Source organism: Chiloscyllium plagiosum, chromosome 9 (genome assembly GCF_004010195.1).
Source record: "Chiloscyllium plagiosum isolate BGI_BamShark_2017 chromosome 9, ASM401019v2, whole genome shotgun sequence".
Classification (NCBI taxonomy): Eukaryota; Metazoa; Chordata; class Chondrichthyes; order Orectolobiformes; family Hemiscylliidae; genus Chiloscyllium; species Chiloscyllium plagiosum.
Genome location: NC_057718.1, coordinates 78,269,684 through 78,295,993, shown reverse-complemented (window position 1 = coordinate 78,295,993; position 26,310 = coordinate 78,269,684). Strand labels below are relative to the sequence as shown.

At 40.2% G+C, this 26,310-nt stretch overlaps 1 protein-coding gene across 2 annotated transcripts in view; it reads right to left on the bottom strand.

The window, feature by feature from the left end:
* igf2r (insulin-like growth factor 2 receptor) overlaps positions 1 to 26,310 on the bottom strand; it is a 212,167-nt gene that overhangs the window by 151,021 nt on the left and 34,836 nt on the right. For both annotated transcript variants that reach the window (XM_043696288.1, XM_043696289.1), the window contains 5 exons: positions 21,283 to 21,381; positions 18,296 to 18,425; positions 13,712 to 13,829; positions 4,038 to 4,152; positions 1,071 to 1,230 (listed from right to left, as the gene is read on the bottom strand). In XM_043696288.1, the coding sequence (XP_043552223.1) occupies positions 1,071 to 1,230; positions 4,038 to 4,152; positions 13,712 to 13,829; positions 18,296 to 18,425; positions 21,283 to 21,381 (622 nt within the window). The remainder of the gene's footprint in view (positions 1 to 1,070; positions 1,231 to 4,037; positions 4,153 to 13,711; positions 13,830 to 18,295; positions 18,426 to 21,282; positions 21,382 to 26,310) is intronic.

The following is a 26,310-nucleotide window of genomic DNA, read 5'->3' as shown; positions in this document are numbered from 1 at the left end:
CACAAGGAAGTGCATTGTAGGCCAGGAGAGCTCCCAATCTAATTTCTGAAAAGAAACCTAACAGATTCTACTCTTTCAGCATCTGCATATGGAGATATCAACAAGCAGCTTGAAGGGGCTGGTATACACAGTTTGCTGGATGAGAGAGTAATGCCAACAGCACAAGTTCATTTCCTGTACTGGCGTCTCAACTCTTGCCCAAGTCATTAAAATCTACCACCAGTCCCCTCTCTTTAATGACTGAGCTACCCTGGGACTATGGTGATTTTACCTTTCCTTTATCAACAGCCCATCTAATATCACAGCACTCACTTAAGATGTACATAAATCATGGACACTTCCTTAAAAGCACGGAAAGGTGACAACCACATCAACAGGGAATGTATTCCCTTCGCTAGCCTCATGCAGATTTGTTAATCTCATTTAAATTGGTACTATTCCTGAAAATGTTTTTTTTTTTAAAATGTATCTACAAATCAGATAAAACTTTGGGGTTGAAAGCAAGAAGAGAAAATCAAGCTACAATCTTGGGTAATTATAGAAAAAAATGTATACAAAGACTTCAGTGAAATATGGGCTCTTTAAAATGTGAAAATTGATACTAAAACCAAGAGAATTAGGATGACACGGCAACTTAGTGGTTAGCACTGTTGCCTCAGTGCCAGGGATGTGTGTTGAATTCCAGCCTTGTGCAACTGTGGAGTTTGCACATTCTCAATGTCTGCGTGGGCTTCCTTCAGGTGCTCTGGTTTTCTCCCACAATCCACAAAGATGTGCAGGTTAGGTGAATTGGCCACACTAAATTGCCCAAAGTGCTCAGGAATGTGTAGGTTAGGTATGTTAGTCAGGGGTAAATATAGGATAAAAAAGGGCAGAGAAATGGGTCTGGGTGGGTTACTCTAAGGGTAGGTGTGGACTTGTGGGGCCAAAGGGCCAGTTTCCACACTGGGATTCTAGGAGAAAATTTAATCTGCATTTGTACCATTTATTTAACTACTCGAGACGCCTGTAGTTATCTAAGTTATTGCAGGTGTGATTATGCATTTATTATTTTGTAACAGTATACTTACCAGGCAATGTGAGGGGAGTCAGATCAATGGAGAGGTCATGCTGGTCACTTACAAGCTTGCAGTTATGACTTTCTAAGTAATCTCTGGGGCAGGCATATTCAGTGACCCATTCAACTTCAAAGCGACAGTTAGTACTAGCTATTAACTTGGGATCTGTACCCTATTAAAAACAAACATATTTGCATCAGTAAGTCAAGATCATAAAATCAAAAATGCAAATTCTAAAAGTTTCGCAATGCCTGAAATCGCTGAATTTGTGAAAATTGTTTCATGTACAGTAACTGCAAACCAACTTACGCTGGTTCCAAAATAAAATTAAACATGCCTATTTACCTAGTTCAATGTAATGGATTACGAATCTTATTTTCTCAAATTCAGAAATATGGCAAAACTTAGTAATGAACATCGAGGATTCCAAGATCTAAAAGTCAAGAAATTGAACAAAACATTGCATGGAATCCATAGCAATATGTTAAGCTGTCCTTATGCTTGCCAAGAAAGGGACTTTGAGGAGATAGTAAAAAATTGCTGGGAGATCAAGGCTACACTGTATCGCAACTTCCATCCTTAAATTAAGAACAGAAACTTCATTTTTTGGCAAGCATTAAAATGACATTAGCAATTTAAGCAAATGTTCTTCTTTCTCAGCCACACTGTCACAGCTAAATGCAGTGTCGTGCTTTTGAATGAATAATCTAGAATTCAAATTGCAAATTATTAATACCAGAATTGCATGTTACATGCATAAAGTCTGTCCTTTTTCAATTTTAAGAATAACTTATTTAACTAAACAGAAGTCATGTTCCAGAGAAACAGAAAATACAAATAAAGTGTAAACAAATTTAAATTTTAGGGGATGAAACGACAGGAAATCTCAGCTTCTAAAGAAACTTTGATACAATATAACGTAGTAACAGAAGTAAAGAAAGCTGATGGGAATGTAAATTGTAAGACCACAGAGGCTGCAAAAATAAAGGTAGCGTCAGAAAATGAGCAATAAGGCAGGTATCATGTGAATTTAAGAGATTCTCATTGAGGACAGTAACAAAATATTTCAAAGACTTAAACCCTTCAAATGTTGATGTTGAAAAATTGTGCCCCCTTACAAGAAACACAGCAATGATTTAGTTGGTCAAATGGCACATGGTCTTTTAAAGAAAGGGCACTGGAGTACAAGCATAAGGAACTCTCGCTCATAGCTGTATAGCACTTTAAGACTGCACTTCTATAGAGAGAAAAATTGTGTACGGTTGTAAGGAAGAACACGCTTGCTTTGAAGCAGCATAGAGCAGCTTCATGAGACATTGCCTGAAATGGATGGGTTTAGCCCCTAATGACAGGCTCAGTAAATTAAGTCTTCCCTTCCTGGAATTTAGAAGAATGACAAATGGGAGGTGATTTTGTTGAAATAAACAAAATTCTGAAGGAAAATCAACAAGGCGAATGCCGAAAGGTCCTTTGTTTGGGGAATTTAGAATACAGATAACTTCAGGCTAAGGGGTGGCACTGTGGCTAGCACTGCTGCCTCACAGCGTCAGGGACCTGGGTTCAATTCCAGACTGAGGCAACTGTCTGTGTGGAGTTTGCACATTCCCTCAGTGTCTGCGTGCGTTTCCTCCAGGTGCTCCAGTTTCCTCCCACAGTCCAAAGATGTGCAGTTTAGGTGGATTAGCCATGCTAAATTGTCCATAGTGTTAGGTGCATTAATCAGAGGGAAATGGGTCTGGGTGGGTTACTCTTCGGAGGGCCGGTGTGGACATGTTGGGCCAAAGGGCCTGTTTCCACACTGTAGGGAATCTAATCTTAAGTCTTGAACAATTCAGACCGAACGGAGGAAAAATTTCTTCAAAAGCTAAGTACATCTTTGGAAACTTCTCCCCAATGAGGCTCAAAGTATTCAATGCTCCAACAGATTTTGAGTCTCAGACAGTTAAAGAATTTGGCGAACTGACAAAGCAGAATGGCGTAGAAGATCATTCATGATCACATTGAATGGCAACAGCAGGCTCGAAAGGACAAATGGTTAACTTCTGGGACTCCTACCGTACTCAAATCTTATTACAATACTACCTGGTCAACACTAATTCCAAAGCTCTCAAAGGTAAGGCCACTAAACAATGATGGAGATATGTATTGATGAAATTTTTTAAAAAGATGTTCTAAGGAGCAGAATTAGATTAGATTACATGATTTACAGTGTGGAAACAGGCCTTTCAGCCCAACAAGTCCACGCCGAGCCTCTGAAGAGCAACCCACCCAGACCCATTCCCATACATTTACCCCTTCACCTAACAAGAGGTAAAAAGGTGTCCATGGATGGAAAGGTGCTAATGTGACACCCCTATTCCAGAAAGGAGATAAGCAAAAAGTAAAAAACTACAGAGTTCAAACTGTTTTATACTGGGTACGTTGCTGGAGGAGATAACTAAACACTTTTATTATTAGATTCCCTACAGTGTGGAAACAGGCCCTTTGTCCCAACAAGTCCACATTGATCCTCCGAAGAGTAACCCACCCAGACCCATTTCCCTCTGACTAATGCACCTAACACTATGGGCAATTTAGCATGGCCAATTCACCCAAGCTGCACATTTTTGGACCGTGGGAGGAAACCGGAGCACCTGGAGGAAACCCACACAGACACTGGGAGAATGTACAAACTCCACACAGTTGCCCGAGGCGGGAATTGAACCCATGTCTCTGGCACGGTGAGGCAGCAGTGCTAATCACTGTACTGCCCATAAACAGGTATCAAATTGCTATAATAAAAACAGCAATTATTAAATATCTATGGCTTAAAAACTCTTGCAACTGAGGAGATTTAACTGAAGAGATTCCCTACAGTGTGGAAACAGGCCCTTTGTCCCAACAAGTCCACATTGATCCTCCGAAGAGTAACCCACCCAGACCCATTCCACTCAAACTGTCAGTTTTCCACTTCAGTACATTTTCAGCCTGTTTACAAACCTCTCTCCTTCCAGAAGGACAGATTAAAGTAATGGTGACAGCAGGTTTATGATTGCCACAAAACGCTGGTGGCTTTTCACTCTCCTTATATTCTTTCGCATAGTGAAGTTTTAATCTGAAACACAAATTGAAGGATATGTTAAAAAGTGCACAGAGCAGAGTGAAAATACTGTATATAGGTCAATGTATAAGTCAACCCCTTATTTTGGCCCAAAAATCTTGTATTTTTCATATAGCTCATGGAAAAGTCCATCCTAGTTCTTCAGTTACAAGCAACCTTTACATGCCTGCCCGCTGCGCTCCACTGACTTTCCAGCCTGCCAGCTGTCTCACTCCACTCCAGGTTTTCTGAGTTACTGTAATAATACAACAGTACGGGGCAACTGCCATATCCGCGGAGTCTGTTTCAGTTACCGCTGCCCAAACACTAGAGAACCTTCCCGAACCAGGCGGCTGCTGGGAAGGTAAATTTCCCATTTTATCTATTTTGTCGATAAATATTCATCCCTCAAACAATACCTCATGGAGAAGTCGATCTCTAATTTCAGATTTTAAAAAAAAATCAGGCTTCAAAATTTGACCTACAAACAAGTATCACTGGACTAATAATCCAGAACTCTTAAACTAATGTATGGGAACACTGGCTTAAAAATTCCACCGTCAGATGGGGAAAATTCATAGCTAGCAAAATGTGACTATGTAACAAACTTCATAAAAGCCATCTTGTTTACTGATGTCCTTTGGAAAAGAAATCTGTCACCCTTACTCGGCACCTGCAACTCCAGATTTTCAACTGTCCTCTGAAAAGGAATGAGCAAACCACTCAGTTTGATCAAATAGCTACAAAATCAGAACAAAGGAATAAAACTGGACGCAGCACCTGGCATTAAACCTAAGCACCAGAAAGTACACCTTCAAGCACAATATTGAAGACACTGCAAAGAATTCGCTACAATATCTGGGGTTTGTTTCAAAAATAGAAAAAGCTGTCCTGCACTGACAGGCTATTGCTTGGCTAGTCTGTAAAGGTATGATTCTGTAATGATTTGGAGATGCTGGTAAATATGACTGTCTTATAAATCACCATCAATATCTACCCCATTGATAGGACAACCCACTTAAGACGGCACAGTGCAATATAAACAGAAAGGAGTTATCCTGTGTGTATTGCTATTAAATCAAAACAGGCAAGTTCCTCCTGATTACGACACACCCACTGCCCTCAGTGAGGAATTAGTAAAAGTTGAACATGACTTCAAAAAGCCCAAAAGGTGGAAAGGGCTTTGCACAATTTGGGTGGGAGATTTCAAATGTTCACCATCAAGAGTGACTAGTTATCGATATGACAGAGTTGGCAGAATCCCAAGAGGACATAACTAGTAGAATAAGTCGCAAAGGGTGGGAAGGGAGCCAAGCAGGTCTCAATGTACCTTCCACAGATGCATCTGTCCACACAGTATTGATCAAAGCAACTACTACAGTCCTTTCAGAGACAAAGTCTCAACTTCATATTAAAGAACCTCAATCCACATTCCTGTTTTTTCCCCAGAGCTCTTTCTCTCTCTCACTTTAAGGAACCTCCATTTCTTCCTTGGATTTGTTGACAGACTGCCTCCATTGCATTGAGAGGCAGAGATTTCCACAGATTCACAACCCTCAAGTAGTTTTTTTTCCTTTCAGTTTTAAACCAACCTACCTTCTCTCAATCTATCTAGGACTTCTTATTTGAGACTGTCCCACAAGAGGAATCTTATCAATCTCCTTTGGTATTTCACATACCTCAATCAGATCCTCCATCATTTTACTGAACTCCAGTGAGTATAAGCCCAAGCTATTCAACAATCCTTGTACAACAGCCCTTTCATTCTTGGAAGCAACTGGTGAACCTCCTCGGAACTGCCTCCAATGCCACCACATCCTTAAGTAAGGAGACCAAAACTTGATAATACTCTAGGTATGGTCTCAAAGTATTATCTAATTGTAACATCACTTTTTTACCTTAATATTCCAGTCCTTTTGCAATAATTGCCAGGATTCCATTCACTTTTATTACATGCTGTATCTGCAAACCCACTTTCTGCAATTCATGCACAAAGACACCCAGATCCCTCTGCACTGACACTTAGAATCTGCTTCCCATTTAAATAACAATTTGCTAAGCTTTTTTTCTGGACAAAATAGACAGCCTCACACTTATCCACATTAAATTCATCTGTCAGTTTCTGGTCCATTTTCCCAAGCTATTAATATCTGCAAATTCTCTATCACATCCGACTTCCCCACTTATTTTGTATCAACAGCAAATTTTGCTATGTTACACTCCGTTCCTGTTTGTAAATCATTTATATAGATAGCAATAGTTGAGGAGCGACAACTGAATGCTGCAGCACCCACTAGTTATAGGTTGCCATCCAAGCGAGGACCCATCTGCCCCAACTATATGCTGTTAGTCAGGCAATCCCCTATCCAAGCCAATATGCTATCCTTAACCCCCTGAGATCTAACCTTCTGGATCAGACTACTATGCAGCACCTTATCAAATGCCTCTTGGAAGTCTAGATAATACATCCACTGGATCCCTATTATCCACATGACTGGTTACATCCTCAAAACATCCAGCACGTTTGCCAAGCACAACTTGCCCTCGTGAAATCATGCTGACACTGGTGAAATGTGCTTTGTTGTTCCAAGTGTTTAGTTATCTCCTCCAGACTGCAGCAACTTCCCCAGCATAAAACAGTTTGACCTCTGTAGTTTTCTACTTTTGCTTATCTCCTCTCTGGAACAGGGGTGTCACGTCAGCACCTTTCCATCCATGGACACCTTTTTGAGAATCCAGTGAATTCTGAAATATCTAACTAATGCATCTATTGTCTCTGCTGCCACCATGTTTAATACTCGAGGATGCAGGCCATCAAGCCCCAGTGACTTACCTGCCTTTAATCCTGCAAGTTTACTTAGTACCTTCTCCTTAGTTACAGTAATTTCACCAAGATCCTCTGTAGTAACTGCAGTTTTTGGGAAGAGATTATCTTCTACTGTGACGCAGAGAGAAAATATTGGTTTGGTGCCTCTGATTTGAGTTTCCCATTATTACCTCACCACTGTCATCCTCTAAAGGACTGACATTTATTTTCACAATTTTCTTCATTTTTATATATTTAAGCCAATGATATCAGTGCTTATGTTTTCTGCTGGCTTCCATTCATCTTAGCTCTTTTGATTTGTTTTTAACAACCTTTCACTGAGGTTTAGAGTCCCCCCCCCAATCCTCCAGAATGCCACCAGCTTTTACTGTATGATATGCACTACTTTTTGTCTTTACAAAGAGAGTCAGAGTCCTACAGCAGGGAGACAGGCCCATTGGCCAAAAGTAGTCTGTGCCCACCAAAACATCCATCCACACTAACCCCATTTCCCTGCAATTTGGGCCCCGCCCTTCTAAACCTTTCCTATCCACATATTTATCCAAATGCCATTTAAACTCAACTTCCACCACAGCTCATTCCAGATGTGCGCTACCCTCTAAAAAGTTGTGCCTCAGGTTCCATTTCATTCTTTCCCCACTACCCTTAAACTGATGCACTCTAGTCCTCGATTCCTCAGTCATGGGAAAAAAAAACTGAGTGCAGTCACCCTCTCCATGCCTCATGATCTTACACATTTCCATAAGGTTTCTCCCTCAGTCTCCTACACTCCATTGAATTGAATGTTATTGTCATGTGTACCCAGGCATGGTGAAAAGCTTTATGATCTGCCTGTATTGCTCGCGAGACTTAGTAGTATAGATAGTAAATAATAGGGAAACAGTGGCAAAAACAGGTACAGGGAATGTTAAGAGTTTGACAATCCATTCAGTATTCTAACAACAATAGAGTAGAAACTGTTACGAAACCAACCAGCGCGTGTATTCAGGCTTCTGTGCCATCTCCCAGATGGTAGAGGTTGTCGGAAAACATTGCCAGGGTGGGATGGATCTTTGAGAATGCTGGGGGCCTTTCCTTGACAGCAGGCCTGATAGATTGATTCTATAGATGGGAGATTGGCTTTTGTGATTGCCCGGGATGAGTTCACCACCCTCTGTAACCATCTCCAATCTTGAATGGTACAGTTGCCATACCAGGTAGCGATACATCCAGACAGAATGCTCTCAATGGCACACCTATAAAAGTTGGCAAGGGTATTCGCCGTCATGCCAAATTTCCTCAGCTGCCTGAGGAAGAGGAGATGTTGTTGGGCCTTTGTAACCAATGCATCCACAAAGTCCCAGAAAGCTTGTTGTTGATGACCACTCACAGGAACTTGACACTCCCCATTCATTCCACCTGTGATATTAATACGTAGGTGGGCATGAATAACATCCCACCCAAAGTCAATAATGAGTTCTTTAGTTTTGCTAGCATTCAGAGTTAGGTCGTTCTCTCAGTGCACCATTTTTCCAGGTCTTCACTTCCCATCTGTAGTTTGTTTCATCGCCATCTGAGATTTGACCAACTATGGTGGTTTCATCAACGAACTTGTAAATAGCATTAGTCTGGTATTTGGCGACACAGTCATGGGTATACAGTGAGTACAGTCGGGGGCTGAGTACACACCCCTGGGGGGGGGAGCTGCAGGGGAGTGTTGGTGAGGATGAAATACTGTCCCCAAACTGATTGTGGCTTCAGGAAACTGAGGATCCAGTTGCAGAGTGGGGCTTAGTCAGAGATCCCTAAGTTTAGTAAACAGTCTCATATTGTAGTGTTGAAGGCTGAACTGTAGTCAATGAGTAGGGTTCTTACATAGCTGTTCTTAGTATCAAGATATTCTAGGGAGGAGTGAAGGGCATGTGATTGGCACCTGACATAGACCTGCTGGTCAGATAGGCAAATTGGAGTGGGTCAAGAGGAGTGGGGAGGCTGGAGTTGATTAATGCCATGATCAGCCTTTCAAAGCACTTCATGACCACCGAAGTTAGGGTCACTGGGTGATAGTCAGACATGCTGAATGAGCCATCTTCAGCGCAGGGATGATGTCGGCCCTCTTGAAACAAGCAGGCACAGTGGCCTGCTGCAGTGGCGTGTCTAAAGAAAGAAGTCCTAGCTTGTCCACCCTCTAACTCAGAGCATGGAGTCCTGGCAACATCCTTGTAAATTTCTTCTGCACTCTTGCCAGTTCAGTAATACCACCTGTCCAACAGCAAGGTGACCAAAACTGAACACAATACCCCAAGTGCAGCCTCACCAACATAACTTTCCACTTCTATCCTAAATACCTCAATGAAGGCGGCCAATATGCCAAAAGCCTTCTTCATTGCTCTACCAGTAACTCCAGTGCACAGAACTATGCACCTGAACTCCAAGGTCTTCAGTTCCACTATACTTATGGCCCCACCACTCACCATGAAACTCCTACCTTGACTTGACTTCCAAAATGCAAGACCTCACACTTATCTATATTAAACTCCATTTGACACCTCAACCCACTTTTCCAGTTGATCAAGGTCCTGCTGCAATTTCTGACAACCTTCCTCACTGTCCACGATTCCTCCTATTTTAGTGTCATCTGCAAACTTAATCATGCCTTGTACATTCTCAAAAATCACTGATATAGAGAAACAGCAATGGCCCAGCATTGACCCGAGGCACTCCACTAGTCTCAGGCCTCCAGTCCGACAAGCATCCTTCCACTATGACCCTCTGGATACAAAATTTGGTTTGATGGTAGGAAGCAATTTGCCAGCAACCTCCTGGATTCCATGTGATCTCACTTCCAGAGCAGCATACCACGTGGAACCTTAAAGGCCTTACTGATATCCATATAGACTACATCTACCACCCTGCCCTAGTCAACCATCTTGGTCACTTCAAAGAACTCTAACAAATTTGAGGTGCACAATCTCCTGCACACAACGCCATGCTGACTGCTCCAAATCAAATCCTGTCTTTCCAAATGCATCTATCTTATCTCGCAATCTTTGAGAGAAAGTGAGGGCTGCAGATGCTGGAGATCAGAGCTGAAAATGTGTTGCTGGAAAAGCGCAGGTCAGGCAGCATCCAAGGAACAGGAGAATCGACGTTTCAGGCATAAGCCCTTCTTCAGGAATCCTGAATGTTAGGCTTACTGGTCTATAGGTCCCAGATGTTAGGCTTACTGGTCTATAGGTCCCAGGTTTTTCCTTGCAGCTTTTCTTAAGGGCACAATATTCACTACCTTCCAGTCTTCCAGGACTTCACTTGTGGTTAACAATGATGCAAAAATAGTTAGGGTCCTTGTCATTTCTGCTCTAGCCTTTTAGTGTTCTTCAATATATCTGGTCAGGATCAGGAGATTTAGCCACCCCCTACGTGATATAGTCTGCCCCCAAGATATGACCAACTTCCCCAAGTTCCCAAAGTCTTCATATCTTTCTCCTTGTTAAACAGAGGAGAAATATTCATTAAGGACCTCACCCATCTCCTGCAGTTTTTAAGATTAGATTCCCTATAGTGTGGGAACAGGCCCTTCGGCCCAACAAGTCCACACAGACCCTCCAAGAGTAACCCACCCAGACTAATGCATCGAGCATGACCAATTCACCTGGCTTGCACTCCTTGGACTGTGGGAGGAAGCCAGAATACCCGAAGAAAACCCATGTAGACACAGGGAGAATAATGCAAACTCCACACAGAATTACCACAGGCTGGAATCAAACCTGGGTGTCAGGCGCTGTTAGACAGCAGTGCTAACCACTGAGTAATATACCTCTTTGATCCTCGAGACGTCCTATTCTCTCTGGTTAATCTTTTTCCTTTAATATAGTTCAAGAACCTCTGGCTTCACCCTAATCCTTTATACACTGTATACCTTTCTACTAGGTGACTATTCCCAAGTTGATTAGTCAATATGCATATTTAAATCATCTGCAATCACCAGTAAGCCTCTCTCAAGCCCTCATTATCTCCTGGTTTATATGATGCCCTACTTCAGAAGTCCTGTTTGGGGACCTACAAAGGCATTTCTTCCCTTGCTTTTCATTTCCATCCACTATCAACATTGTGGTCCCTAGTGCGGCCATCATTTGTTAATACAGCCTTGATGGCATCCTTAACCAATAAAGCAACTCCACTTCCAGCTAAAAATAATGAATACTGAAGATCACTAAGTCAGACAGCATCCCTGGAGAGAGTATAAGCCAATCATTTAAGTCCAGATGACTTATCAGAGCTGAAGTGAAGTGTGGTGGGGACAGGTTTTATGCTCTAATGAGGGGTATGGGTGTTGGGTGCTGGTCAAGAAAAGATGTTCATAGTTCATATTAAGTGATTGTTCTGTCATACTCCCATCCAATGGTGCAGATCCTGCCAGACTTGAAAGTTCAGTCAGTTCCACTGGGATGTGGGGGTGGGGGGTGTGAAAGGACAACTGAACGTAACAAGCTGAAAAGGGAAAAAATGGTTCACAATTTATAAAAAGGTGTTAAACTGAATATTAAGTCAAGAAAGCGGTGACGTGCCTAGTCTGAAAATGAGATGTTGTTCATCCAGTTTGCGCTGTGATCCACTGCAACACAAGAGGACACACACAAGCATGCAAGCAGTACACTACATTACAGTGACAGACTTCAGGAAGGCCGGGGTCATGTTTGCGCACAGACCATAGGTGCAAAGTGGCCACCCAATCTGTTTGATTTCTCCAATGTAGGGTAGACCACATTGTTCTTGTGTATTGTATTTGCTGCACCCAGAGGTGAAATGCTGCTTCATCTGGAAGCATTCTTTCAGCCCTTGGATGGTGAGCAGGAAGGTGAAGGGCAAAGTACATCTTTTTGGAATTTTGAGTATCCTTGGATATTTAACTTCCAGCCCTGACCTCCCTGTCACTGCATTTCAATAATCTCCACCAGGTTGTACACATTTATCTCTGTGCCGTCAGCTCAACTGTATTCAGAAAACTGCGTGCATTTAGGTACAAAAGTTGTTAAATAAGGCATTTCCACCACTCAAATCATCCTGGGGATTACTGTTGACCAGAAACTAAACTGGACCAGGCAGACTCTGGCTACAAGAGCAGACCCAAGGCCAAGAAATCTGTGGCAAGCAATTGCCTCCCCCTACACTTGCCAATACTCCATGTTTGACACAATCCAAAAGAATGCTGCCTTTTTGATTTGCACCCCATCAACCCACTTTCACAATTCACTCACAGAGTGGGAGCTGACCAGAAGTCTTCCAATAGTACCTTCCAAATGCTCAACCTCTACTCAGGTGGGGTTTTTTGGGAGTGGTGAGTGGGGTGATAGTATGGATGTGTGGAATCACCATTTCCCTCCAAGTCTCCCATCATCCTGACGTGGAACGATATCACTCACTGATCCTTCACTACCCTTTTTGCTTACCACCTCCTCCAGAGCAATTATGGAAGGGCAATAATGGGGGGGGGGGGGGCACGCGGCAGCATGCACTGGTGAAAGCACGGTGATATAATAACCAGCCTAAAACAGAACACAAAATGAAATTGGCTAAAAGGCTCTTACATGAAGACCAAAGCAATTATTAAAGAAACTAATATAAGCACTTTTGACCTTGATTTGCAAATCTAACAATTCTTTTGTTTCTTTTTCTTGGGATACCAACTTTCCAAAGCCTTGTTGATAAAATCAAAGGAAGGATCAAGATTTAACAGTAAGCGTCCGGCTATATCAAGCCCTGCGCAATCTGGTGCTCATCTACATCACAAGGATAGATTACCGTGCGGAAACAGGCCCTTTGGCCCAACAAGTCCACACCGACTCTCTGAAGAGAAACCCACCCTCCCTATATTTACCCGACTAATCCACCTAACACTACGGGCAATTTAGCATGGCCAATTCACCTAATCTGCACAGCTTTGGACTGTGGGAAGAAACTGGAGCACCCGGAGGAAACCCACGCAGACATGGGGAGAATGTGCAAACTCCATTCAGACAGTTGCCCAGGGAATTGAACCCTGGCGCTGTGAGGCAGCAGTGATAACCACTGAGTCACCGTGCCACCCTAACAAGTGTCTCCAGATGCTAATGATGCAACAGGCTGGAGGAGTGAGTCATAATCTGGCTCACTAGGCCACAGGTTACTACAGTTAAAAAAATTTCAGTTACCAAGATGACCAATTACATGCCACATTTTTCAGATTTTAAATAAGTCAAGTCAGCCAATAAATATGTCTAAATATCTCCAAACAACAGAACACATTCATTCTCTTTTTAGAAAGAGACAAGATTCTGGGACAAAAGCACTACTACAAATGAGTTATACTTGAAGGGAAAAAGAGAATAGAATGCTCTGGAGCCTTTTGCTCTAATGTAGTTAAATACACTGAATATAGCAGATGAATCAAATAATAAAATGCTGCTTAGACCATAAAAATTGTAAAGTAACTGAGTAAAAGTTTCAGAATTACATCAGAAATTGCAGTCTCAGAAGGGATATTAAAACATGAACCAATACCAGTTAGTTGAACATCTAACCTCAAGATATTAACTGATATAAACATTAAATACTGTAGTTCTTGACTATACATGAAGAACGTTCAATTTATAAAAAGAATCTGAATTCAGGTTAAAATGGAAATTATATGCAAATAACTTCAATGTAATTACAGTGTAAGCTCTACATTTAAAATTTGTGTTCTGGTAAATCAAGTGTGACCCTTGAAATTTCAGTGACATTTCCTACCTGTCTTTGTCAATTAGTTTTAAAGCATCTGTTGGTTGTCCAACATCAAATGCAGTGGATCCTTTCAACAAACAGGCACTGCTGCTAGATTTACATGCAGACGTCTTGCCTGAAGGAGCTAGCAATTAAACAAATAATACTATTAATACTAGAATCAAAACTTATGCTATTTCCTTACTTCATAAAAAGCATTGCAAATTACAGCACAAAAGGGACACAACCATATACTTGTTAAAAATTATCTTGCAATCAGAACAAAAATGCAAAATTTCAAAAGGGATCAATGATTTGTAATAAAGCAAAAGATGTCAATTGCTTTTAGTCAATTGATTGGTCAGAGTGTGCATCCCAATACTACTCTACTTCATTTACATGCCTCGACATGTTCCTTTCCACCCTGCATACAAATATATGCGGTTTCAAACAAGTGAGGCGCATTATTAGGTTGACATAATGAAAAATAGGATATAGGAATTTTAGTGTTTTTGCAATGCCAGATACTTATGTCCCGTATGCCAATGACTGATTAAATCAAACACCATGTACTTCTGACTGTTCACAGTACTCAAAGTACTAAATGTTCGAGTTTTGCAAACATGTTATTAAAAAGTTACAAGTGTGCTAGAAATTACATTAACAAATTTAAAATCAGTTAAATTTGTAATGTTTTCCCAGCAATGTCAACTTGTGCTATAGAGCAAAGTCCTGAGAATTTGGAGTCTGAAATAGCAACAGGACATGCTGCAAATGCACAGGTCAACTGACAGCTGTAGAGAGTTAAATGTAGAAGTCAACTTTCTTTCATAGAAACCAGGAAAAGTTAGACAGGAAGTATAAGGGTTTTTTGCAATGGAGTGAAGGAGGACAAGGGGTGACTTGATAGGTGGTGTACATGATATTGAGAGGCATAGATAGAGTGAATAGCCAGAGACTTTTCCCCATGGCAGAAATGTCAATGAGGGGGCATTATTTTAAGGTCATTGGAAGGAGGTTTGGGGAAGTGTCAGAGGTAGGTTTGTCACTCAGAGTGGAGGGCATGTGAAATCCACTGCCAGAAGTGTAGTAGTCAGATACATTATGGATATTTAAGCGACTCTTGGATAGGCACATGGAAGTTAGTGCAAGGGTATATAGGACAGTCTGATCTTAGAGTAGGATAAACAGCCGGCATAACATTGAAGGCTGAAGGGGCTGTACTGTTCTATGTTCTATATTCTAAGCGAAGTGGTGAGAATATGAAAACAAGAGGAAAGATTGCAAGACAGGAGAGATTAAATTACAAGAGCAGGTGATGCAAGGCCAAAGGCAGTGGTAAAGGAACAAGTAAAGCAAAATACATGCTGAAGAGCAATGCAAATAGCAGAATGACAAAAACCTGCTTTCCAAAGCCAAGAAAAATTATTAAATCAAAAACCTGCCAAAACCAGGCACAGAATATTTGTTAAATTCCATGTGGAGTTTCCTCTTGTCTAACCTCAAACAGTCAGCTTTAAATCTCATTTCCAAAATCTATCAACAGGATTGCCCTGGTATACCAAGTGTTTCAGACTACACTGCGTGAATGAACTGAACGCTTCCTCAGTTTCTACACCTACCATCACCAACAACCACCCAACTGCCACCATCACTACTCTTCACATTTCAGTCTCTCTGCATAACAACATACTCTGTTTCCATGCTGTACATCCAATGGAACTGTTAGCTTCTTTCTCAAAGGACCAGATTCTTCCACATGGTTGCATTTGATCTTATACTGAAGAACTTCAACCCTACTCATTTTCTCCAGATAAAACACCTTTGTGTGCATTGTTTCAAATTATGCCTGTTTTTTGTGGGTTGTATGAACTTTCCTTGTCCCAGTCTTACTGAGGCACCCCCTTTTTTTTTTTTAAGAAAAGTATTAAGGATTGCATTGGTATTGTTTCCTTCTCAGCCCAAATGGAAACATTACTTTCACATGGACCATCTTGACACTTAACAACCTCAACCTAATCTATCCGCAGAAATTAAGTGTTAGAGATGGCCCCCATGCGAAAGCAATGCAAATATTCAGGTCAAATCTTTTTTCCCCCCAATTCATTGGGGATGGTTAAATATTTACACCCGCTGGCTCCTCTGCAACTATATATCTCTATTCTTCACTTCTGAAAAGATTCCAATCCATTTGGAGTTTCCCAGTCTGTCACATCTGTTCTAATGATGCAGCCTTCCTCTTTCCTCAACTGGAAACTCCCTCAGTGGTTGGAGTCCTCTATCTTATTTTCTGCAGTTCTGTTCTCACCATCTACCCTCCCTTTCAAGGATAGCATTCCTTAGGTCCTCACTTTGCACAGCTTCCGGAGTCACAGCTCCACCATTTCAACCACGAAGTGGAATTCCAAACACCTTCCCCACCCATTCCCTTCATTTCAAAAACAGCTGTTTGTTTTATTATACCGAATCTACAATACTCCTCTTTGCTTACATGAAAAAATGTTATTGAAAGTAAAGAGATACAACCACTCTTTCCACATCTTTTTCAAGATTAATGCACTTACCAGGAGAACCAACTACTTATGGGTACTGTTTTTAAATCTAGAATACTACTCATATGGTGTCTACTCTACACCAGGAAATCAAACAGATTGGTGACAAGCATAATGATATCATTTTTAATAGTCTAGCTTTCTCTCACATTGACCATTGTGCTGACTCATGGAGTGTTTCAATCAAGTTCAATGCAAACTTAGCTGTACCACATCTTTCTATTAGACCTCCAGATTCGGTACACAGTTCAACAATTTCAAACAGTGACCTTTATCCCCACTGGTTTACCAGTTTTGGTTTTAATCATGTCTTTCTCCATTTGCTTTTGAAACTAAGCTGTTAAATGTCATTCACACCACCTCCAGCCACATCTAATGTTTCCTACTCATCTCCTAACCACCTCCTTTGACCTTGCACCAAACTTTTCAAATGTTGAATCTCTTCTTCTCAATCCTGAGATTTTTTTGTTCTTAATCCCACACTCCCTTTTTCACTTGTTTAAAACAGATTCTGGTGTACATTCGACTATCCAGTTCAGTTGAAAATGTAAGTCCAAAACATTAACTCTCACCAATGCTGTCTGAATTGCTATACCCTGCATCGTTTTTTCAATCCATACCAATGCTCATGCTCAACCTAATAGTCTTTCTAGTCCTTTCTCTCATGTATCCAGCTTCCCTTAAATCCACATTTTTGTGGGGAGGAGTTGAGACAGTGATAATGCTTTTAGACCAGTTATCCACAGGTGCAGTCAAAAGCCCTGGGGATACAGTTTCAATGCCAAAATAACAGGTGGATGAGTTTAAAAATCAATTAAAGCCAGAATTAAAAGCCAATCTTTGTCGTGATAACTATGAAACTATCATATTTATGGAAGCAAACCTTACCTGCTTTGGCCCACATGCAACTCAATTCCTTGGAAAATGACCTAGAAAGCCACTCAATACAAGGGCAAATCAGAAATGGCCAAACTCACCCACATCCCATAAAGAAAAATTCTCAACTCTCTTCTGACAGATTTCCACATTACATCTATCCACCAGACACAGTTTGTCCAGGAGTTGCATTACTGATGAGCATTTCTCTCTAGTTTTAGTGTCTTCTAGAATTGGAGATCTACACTATCCAATTTCTTTGAAAATATAAAAGGCCTCTATTAAGCCATGCACGAGCCTTCTATTAAGGAAAACAGTTCCAGTGTGTTCAATTCTTCTGATAGATATAGCCTTTCACTTCTATATCATTTCAAATGATCATTTTTGCAAACTTAGTGCCTGAATATCTACTTTTAATGATAACTACATCTATATTCCAAATCTTCAGTTCCACTACTCATTAGCCAATAACTGAGGAGTCAGTGGGCACTAAAATATACCTCAATGTTAAAGCTGACTTACCCATTTACCCCCAAGTTTAATAATGTTTTTCTGTATTTTATGCCAGCTCTCTTCTATACTAACTTGCGCTCCAATGAGACATCATCCTCAATTTGCAAAAATACATCCAAATTCAGACTCATTTATATAAAACAGCAGGCAAAAAATCAGAACTGAACCTATGGAACAGCACTTGCCAACCTGAGAAAGTTCTTTAACCGCTTCCCCACCCACTCATCCACCCCATCCCCCCCAACCCCATTTTGTTAACAGCTTCTTGCCCCAACTCCACCTTGGCTTCAGTGCATGCGATTTCTTCAAAAGATATGTTGGAAATCAAAATATGATCTTGCCTACCCTTTAATAATTCTTCAGAGAACTCTGGTAGGTTGGTTTGGGGGCAATATTTGTTTCAAATGAAATCTTACATTTCTATATTAGCTTTTTAGATCTCTTCCCTAACCCCCAAAATACACAGATGCAATCCATCTGAACTATCAATTTTAGCTTTAAGTTTGATTAGTCAATTTTTGTTTAGAAAATGTTAAATGGTTTCATTCTTTGATTTCATAAAGGGAGCAGTAATGAGTGACATTGATAAGTTGGTAAAGCAAATAGGATACAAAGTTCATGAACTCAATGCAAATTAGAGAAAGTGATCAGTTGAGAAAAGGTAACTAACCTATATCTCTACAAATGTTGATATACAAATCATCATCATCAGGAGAATCAACCAAATAGCCTCCCGACATCTTTATGAGTGGATTCAAATCACGTTTCTTTCCAACTTCATCAATGACGTAACAAGGAACCTTAAAGAGTTAATTTTAAGTGAACATGAATAAACATGCTTTTAAAGTTCAATCAAGGAACATCTGTCACATCAAGAATAAATATCTTAATTAAAACCCGAATTATCATAAAAACAAACGAATAATAATTTGATGAATGCACATTTCCTGTACGATCCTAATTCATTAGCTTCGTTCTGAGAACTGATGCTTAGTTGCTATGCTTTCCCATCTATTGAAAAGCAATGGATAGAAAATGAGGGGAGTTTGCCTTAGATATTCAGACTGACTGTCCCAAAATACATTTGAGAATATGCTCTTAATATGGCAATTTTTAAAAAAATTGAGTTACTTAAAAGGCTTATTCAGTGAGCAATTTAAAGAATTTGCTTCAAAACAGTTTGTTGGAAATCACTTTTGCAGATCTGTCCACTTCAATTTACTAATACTTCTTAAAAGGATCAATTGAAGCCTAGTGAACATGAACTATTAACAGCGAACAACCTTAGTGAAGTGAGGTGGTTTGCTTTCTGAACCATTACAAAAACAATTACAACTTGCAAGCTCAATTAGCCACTGGAGTGTCACCCACAACACTACTCATGGCTGTGCAAGTGATGGAGTAAAATGTCTGACAGGGCCAAAACCTTTTTTTCAAATTAGATGCATCACTTTGGATCTCAGAGGTAGGAGCAGAGAAAGCACACACCCCAGAATTTGAACAGAAAGAGACTGCTGCCTGATGGCCATGCCTGGGTGGATACAATATTCAAGGTCCAACTACATTGAATGAAGCATTGTATGTAGTCATATTTGCAAACTAACTTGTTTCTATGGATGTGACTAAATAAAAAACTATTCCTGACTAATTCTGATAAAAGTAATAGACAAGGAAAGAGCAAGCAATCAAGTAGAGATGATTGACAGCTGGCTCTTAGAACAGTGCAAGCTCACAGGTGGCACAAACCAGAGAGGAAATCTTTAATTATCGTGTGCTTATAGATCACCGTACTAGCTACATGGCTACCCATCCACATCAGAAATAGGACAATAAAGAAAAATTCTCAAAGAGGGTGATGTCAAAGTTGTATAAGATACTTGTCAGATGGAGCATTGTATACAATTGAGTACCATATTGCAGTAAAGACATGAATGCATTGAAGAGTGTGGAGAAGTGATCTACTGAAGTGGTTGCAGGAATAGAAACTGCAATAATGAAGACAGATTGAAGTAGTTGGGTCTGTTCTCTTTGGAGAGAAGGCAGCTGAGAGAATGTGATAAAGCTTTTCAAAGCCACAAGCAGGTTGATGATGATGCAAATGGATATGGAGAACCTGTTTCCACACATAAAAGAACAAGAAGAATAGTTTAAGGTGATGAGAGAAAAAAAAAACTCAGCGAGTAGTTAGGATATGGAATGCACTGCCTGGAAATGTGATAGAGACTGGCTCAATTGAGGCGTTCAAGTGGGCATTAGATGATTATGATGACAAACATGTAAGGGTACAGGGAGAAAGTAGATTGGCACTAGGTAATTATGCTCATTTGAAGAGCCAATACTGACATGGGCCAAATGGCACCTTGTTGCATCATGACAATTGAGTGAGAAATGCTATGCAGTCTGAGTTTGTATGTAATTTAGGGTCTGTACTTCTGATTTCTTTGCAAGTGATGACTGTATAAGGTAGAGGAAATAATCAGTTTCTGCAATACAATTGACAATAATTACAAAAGAGAATGAAAGGAGAAAAATCAAGGTCAATGTAAAATGTACAAGTTCATATTTTTGCTTGTGGTAAAAACTAGATACACAAAAAATTTAATTTATAATGTGGAAAGTCAAACATTCAAGGTTATTTTCAGAACCGTTTTAATCATTTCAGAGGCAGGCAGAGTTCTGTATTTAGATGGTTATCACCTATAGAACTCAATCCTTTATCTGAGGAGACTTGTAGCCATTAGATCGCCACAGGGACTGAAGCAGAATGAGATAGGACCTAGTGGACAAATGGGGCACAATCTTCAGCCAATCAATGGACCAAAGAAGATCAAATGCAAATGCTGGAAAACCCAAGCAAGTCAAGCAGCATCTCAGGAAAGAGAAATTGTTAGCATTTCAGGTTAAAATTTCTAACCTATCCCAGTTCTAAAAGGTTTTGAGCAAATGAAAAAGGGGAAGGGGGAGGGTGGGGAGAAGGGGATTAGATGACAGGTGTTGACTCAAGGCCAAAAGGAAGTGATGATCTGGTGACATTTCTTTGCACACTGCTTCCTGTAACACCAGCAGATACTCATGATTCTTGTCGAAGTTCCTCTATCCAAATCCTTCAGTTCTTTCCTTATCCCATTATCTTTGGACTTGCACTATTAATTCTTTAGTCTTTCACAAACTAGACCTTCTACTTTGTTCTTTATCGCTACCCTCCACTTTCCATTTGCTGAAAGCTAGTTACATGTCCAACTTTTGTAATTCTTTTGGAATATAGTAAGCACATTTTAAATTAAGTTACATTTTAAAATAACTATAGTAACTGCTCTGCTAGGCACTTAAACCTCTATCTGATAACTGAAGTGAGAAATAAAAGTGACTAGCAATAATGAAGGATGCTCAAGTCCAATAGCTATCTGAACTATCACAATTCAGGTTCAGCCACTTCACAATGAACTTGAAAGTGCGATTTTGTTAGTTCAAAAATACTCAAAAATAATGCTGAATTAAATAGGAACACATTTAATTCAATCGCATATACTTATCACCAGTATGAGTAGTTCAGGGAGCATCATTCACTCCCCTGTGAATTTTACATCATTACTTATAGCCCCAATTCAGATTTTAGCAGATCAAGAATATGCCAACACGTGGGGTACTTGCATTTACCTCTTTTTGGGGGTTGAAGGTGCTCTTCTTGCAGGCTACAAAAGTCTTCCATTCAAAGTAATGCACACATTCAGAAGTCGCCACAAATTCTGGGCTACCCTGTTTAAAGAAAAGAAGAATTACCTAAAACCAGCAGAATGACGTTGAACTGGTAGCTTCCTTGGTAGCAAAATTTAAAACACAAATCAGTAATAAGCAAACAGTAAACAAATTAAATTAACAAATCTTTCAAAGTGTGAACAGTTCTCAAGTGAATGGGGTGTTCTGTAGCAAACCTCTCCACTTTAAAAATCCAACATGCGCACAGTTTCCAATCAAGTTCACAATATTCTTCCATGGGAAGATATTCTTTGGCTCAATTATATCTAGTTATTATCTGCACTCTAGCTGGGAAGTTCGTTTCAACATTTTCCATGCTAAAAGGAACTATAAACAAAATTGCTATATCGAGTTCAATAATTTGATTCAGGTCATTTAGTCAACATGGTTACTACAATTTATAATTATTTGTCTAGAGAATCTCAGTACTGGGACAGACTATTTCCCAGTTACATGACACCACAGTACAAGGCCAAAACAGTCCCAGGTAAGTTCAGGTCATTTACTCATCTATTGAATAAATGCAAACTTTCTCAGCCGAAACGCTCTAATGGATTCTGCAGGAGGCTAATTAGCAACTTAAATTACAAGCATTGTACATTGTGAACTCATACCCATTTAAATTAGGTTGATATTTTTTGCACAATTTCCTAACTAAAGGCAAAATGGATTCTGGAAACTTCAAAATAGGAAACATGGATAAACAAGATCACCAACTTGAAATACTTGCTCTGCTTCTCTTTTAAAGAATGCCAAACTTGCTGTATAGCCCAAGCATTCTGATTTTCTTTAGAAGAGTTTCATGTTGAACAATTACATTCAGGTAATAGTCAAACTATCTGCCTTGGAGATCCTATATTTCAGTCTTGATGGAAGCAATTGGTTGCTCAAATTAAAAAATAATTGTACTTTACATTTGATTGGAAGGACAGTAAAAGACAAGGCTTTGTCTATCATTTCTAAACAGCACCACTCAGTCATATAGCATGGAAACAGACCTTTTGGCCCATCTGGTCAGTGTGGACTATGTTCCCAAACTAAACTAGTTCCACCTGCCTGCGTTTGGCCCATATCCTCCAAATCTTTCCTATTCATGTACTTATCCAATTGTCTTTTAAATGTTGCAACTGTACCTGCAGCCACCACTTCCTCTGGCAGTTCATTCCACACACTAACCACTAAAAAAAAGTTGCCCCTCATGCCCTGTTTAAATCTAGCTTAAAAACATGCCCCATAATATTGAATTCCCCCAATTTTGGGAAAACATCTTTGTTTACTTATCTATGCCCCTCATGATTTTATAAACTTAAGGTCACTTCTCAACCACCTACGCTCCAGTGAAGAAAGTCCCCGCCTAATTGTTACTCCAACCCTTCATTCCAAAATCCTAGTACTTTATTTTCCCCTGAACCCTGCAGGGTGCAGGAAACAGCCTGACTGGGGCATCCTTTGAGGGATCAGTCTTTTGCTCCTTGGAGATGGAGATAGAGCTGATCTTTTGCAGACAGAGGCAGAGTTGATATCATTAGCACCTGAATAAAAGGGGGGGGGGGGGGGGGGAGAAAAGAGAGGAGAATGGTACTGAAAGCTCCTCTGGACTCCAATGAAGGGGATAGCAGGACAAGAGGGGTTCAGAGAATATTCTTAAGAGATGGAGAATTACTTGCCTATCTCACCTCATCTCCCTTTCACAATCCTTACAATGTGTATCTAAACAGACCGCAATCAAGCACGACCCTCTCAACTGATGTCCACTAGTACTTTCTAGCTGCATGTAAATGGACATTTCTACCTGTCATGTTTTCACCCACCTAATCAAAAAAATACACGCCGGTGTGCTAAGTGTAACACTCAGGACAATTGAGATCAAACATCCCAAATATCACGGAGTTGTGTAAACCAGGCAGATGTGGTGCATTTACCCAGAGCCATCAGGAGCTAGTGCATTACCTTGGTTAAAAAAAATCCAGTGGTGATAGCATATTTTACAAAACCTCAAATGAAAATATATTTAAATTTGATGGTCTTCAAAGCTTAAAATTAAACTTTGAACTTCAATGCTGTACAGTTCTATTTCTTCACAAATGCACAGAAAAACTGCTTTTGAAGAGATACATGCAAGCTCCACAAAATTTAATGAAGTTAATGAATGGAGAAAAGCAAATACCTTCAGGGAAATGTACAAAGACTGTAATGTTTAATTTAACATCTCATTTCAGAAAACAGTAAAGTCAGCTGAGAATGCAACAAGTTACCTTTAAAATGCTTTGAGTTCTGTACAGCCTATTTTATTTCATATTTTGAAGTGTGAAAGTCACAAGTACATACTCCACTGCTGAGAAACAATGCATTCATGCCCAGCTGCTTTTCATTTTCAGAAAATGGGTTTAAAAGTACAAGGCCTCACAATAGATTTACTCCAATGTCTAAGCTGGACAAAACTTAAAACCCTAAATTTCATATCAGGTAGGTTTTGTACAGGAGCCAACAAAAACAGACTTTTACTAGTTTTGGAAGTGCTACGATTATAGACTTGCACAAGGGTGGGGAGGGTGAGGAGAAATCAAGTAAAATCCATTACACTGATTCACTTACTCCCACAAACCATACATCCTTCAGCATGATAATCAACTTCAAACTGTTGTAAGGGACCACATTTTCCTTTTTGCACTATAAACTGGATGGAAGTCAGATACTACTAAAATACCAGGAGAGTTGCACAACCTGAAATGCAAGTGTTTTACATATTATGCTGAACAGGTTGTTCTAGTGTAAAAACTATTTCAACACCACAAATTGGCTATAATGTGACTGATTAATTGTTTGGATGCTATTTGGAAAAAGGGTATAGCAATTTTCTGTAACATGTGGTTGCAGAGGAACACACCCATCATATTGTAACAGAACACACTGCACAAGATTACATTTGTTTTGGAGTATGAGAATGTTATATTATTGAGAACACCACCAGGAGTCTAAGAACTGCCTAATGATAATATCTCAGACTGATTGAGCTGCTGTTGCTAGTGTTGTGTGTGTTGCTGGAAAAGCGCAGGTCAGGCAACATCCAAGGAACAGGAGAATCGACGTTTCGGGCATAAGCCCTTCTTCAGCCCTCCTGTTCCTTGGATGCTGCCTGACCTGCTGCGCTTTTCCAGCAACACATTTTCACCTCTGATCTCCAGCATCTGCAGTCCTCACTTTCTCCTTGTGTGTGTTGCTGGAAAAGCACAGGTCAGGCAGTATCTGAGCAAATAAAAACAATGTTTCGAGCCAGAGCCCTTCATCAGAATTTCCAGCAACACAACTCTGATCGGCAGACCTCACTGTGTCCTGCTGTTGCTACAGACCAGCAAGAACAGTACAGCCAGAAATATCTGAAGTTAGCAAACAAATCCCTCCTTGCCCACTCCCCATCACCCAGAGAGTGAAAACAGAAAACCTAATGAATTTTACAAAGAAAAATGTCTCAAACAAGACTTAGGCCTAGCCAATCAGCTAATAAATTAAAGAATGACAATTGGTCTGCAAATAGCATGTATTCTTGAAGAGGCAGCTACAAATCTGTAACCTTTGACCCTGTTATACAACAGCACTCTGCAGGACCAGATCCACCTACTTCACAGACAAAGCACCTGTTTGTCAAGGATGGGACCACATACTAAATATTTAACCAGTTAACGAAAGTCAATCTTAATCCAAATAACCCTGAAAATGAGAAGAAAGTAAGGATTGCAGATATTGGAGGGGAGTCAAAAAGTGTGGTGCTCATAAAGCACAGCTGATCAGGCAATATCTGAGGAGAGTCTAATTTTCGAGCATGAGCTCTTCATTAGGAAAGCTTATGCTCAAAACGTTGACTCTCCTGCTTCTCGAATGCTGCCTGACCGGCTGTGCTTTTCCAACACCTCACTTTTCAACCCTCAAAATGGCTCAGATTCAGTAAAATACAAACGTTTGAATAAGTTAGGAGCACAATTTATTAGAAAAAAATGAATCCTTTAAAAGAAAACCTGTTTTAACGGAAAGTCATTTCCATTTAGACTGAAATTTCAATAGTCAGTTCTGCCGTAATGTGACTTTGATTAATGCGAATTGGTTGCGACGCAATTGGGTGAGTAGGGAATGCTGTTTCTAAAGCATGAACTTTCAAAGTATGCATTGGCTATAATGCGATTGCATCGCCAACACTATGTGCTATGTGTATTGCGAGATTTTTGTATAACGTGGGATCGCACAGGAACACAACTATCATGTTCTGGAAGAACTGACTGTATACTGAAAACATCAACAGGTCAGATTTGCAAGTGATACCACTGGTGTAAAATTCTGACAATATCTAATCTCACCATTTCTTACTACTGTGCGAATGGTTTCACACACCACATCACAAAAGGATACCAATCCATGCTATCCTTTTTGTGCAGATTAAGGTGGCATTCTACAGTGATCTCTACACTAAATAGCAATTTAGATACATTATCCCCTTGACTCCAGTATCTGTTACAACTCTTCAGAACAAAAATATATTTCTCAGTCTGTGGTACTACCAGTCACGAATTTTTTTTTTAGTTAATGTCATTGTTGCCATAACCAGAGCCTTTTCTATTTCTGTCATTCCAACCATCCATCGCAGACCAATGGAGGCTGCAACAATGATAAGTCAATAACTGATATTTGTCTTATTATGTGCAGAGTTCTACAGCAATCTAATGAAGAAAGATCATCTTTTCATCTGTGCACACTTAAAACTAGCCCTGCAAGAAAGGAAATTGCTTGAACTGTACAGAACTTCAAATCCTTAGACAGTAAGGCATTCGACAAGGTTCCCCATGGGAGACTGATTAGCAAGGTTAGATCTCATGGAATACAGGGAGAACTAGCCATTTGGATACAGAACTGGCTCAAAGGTAGAAGACAGAGGGTGGT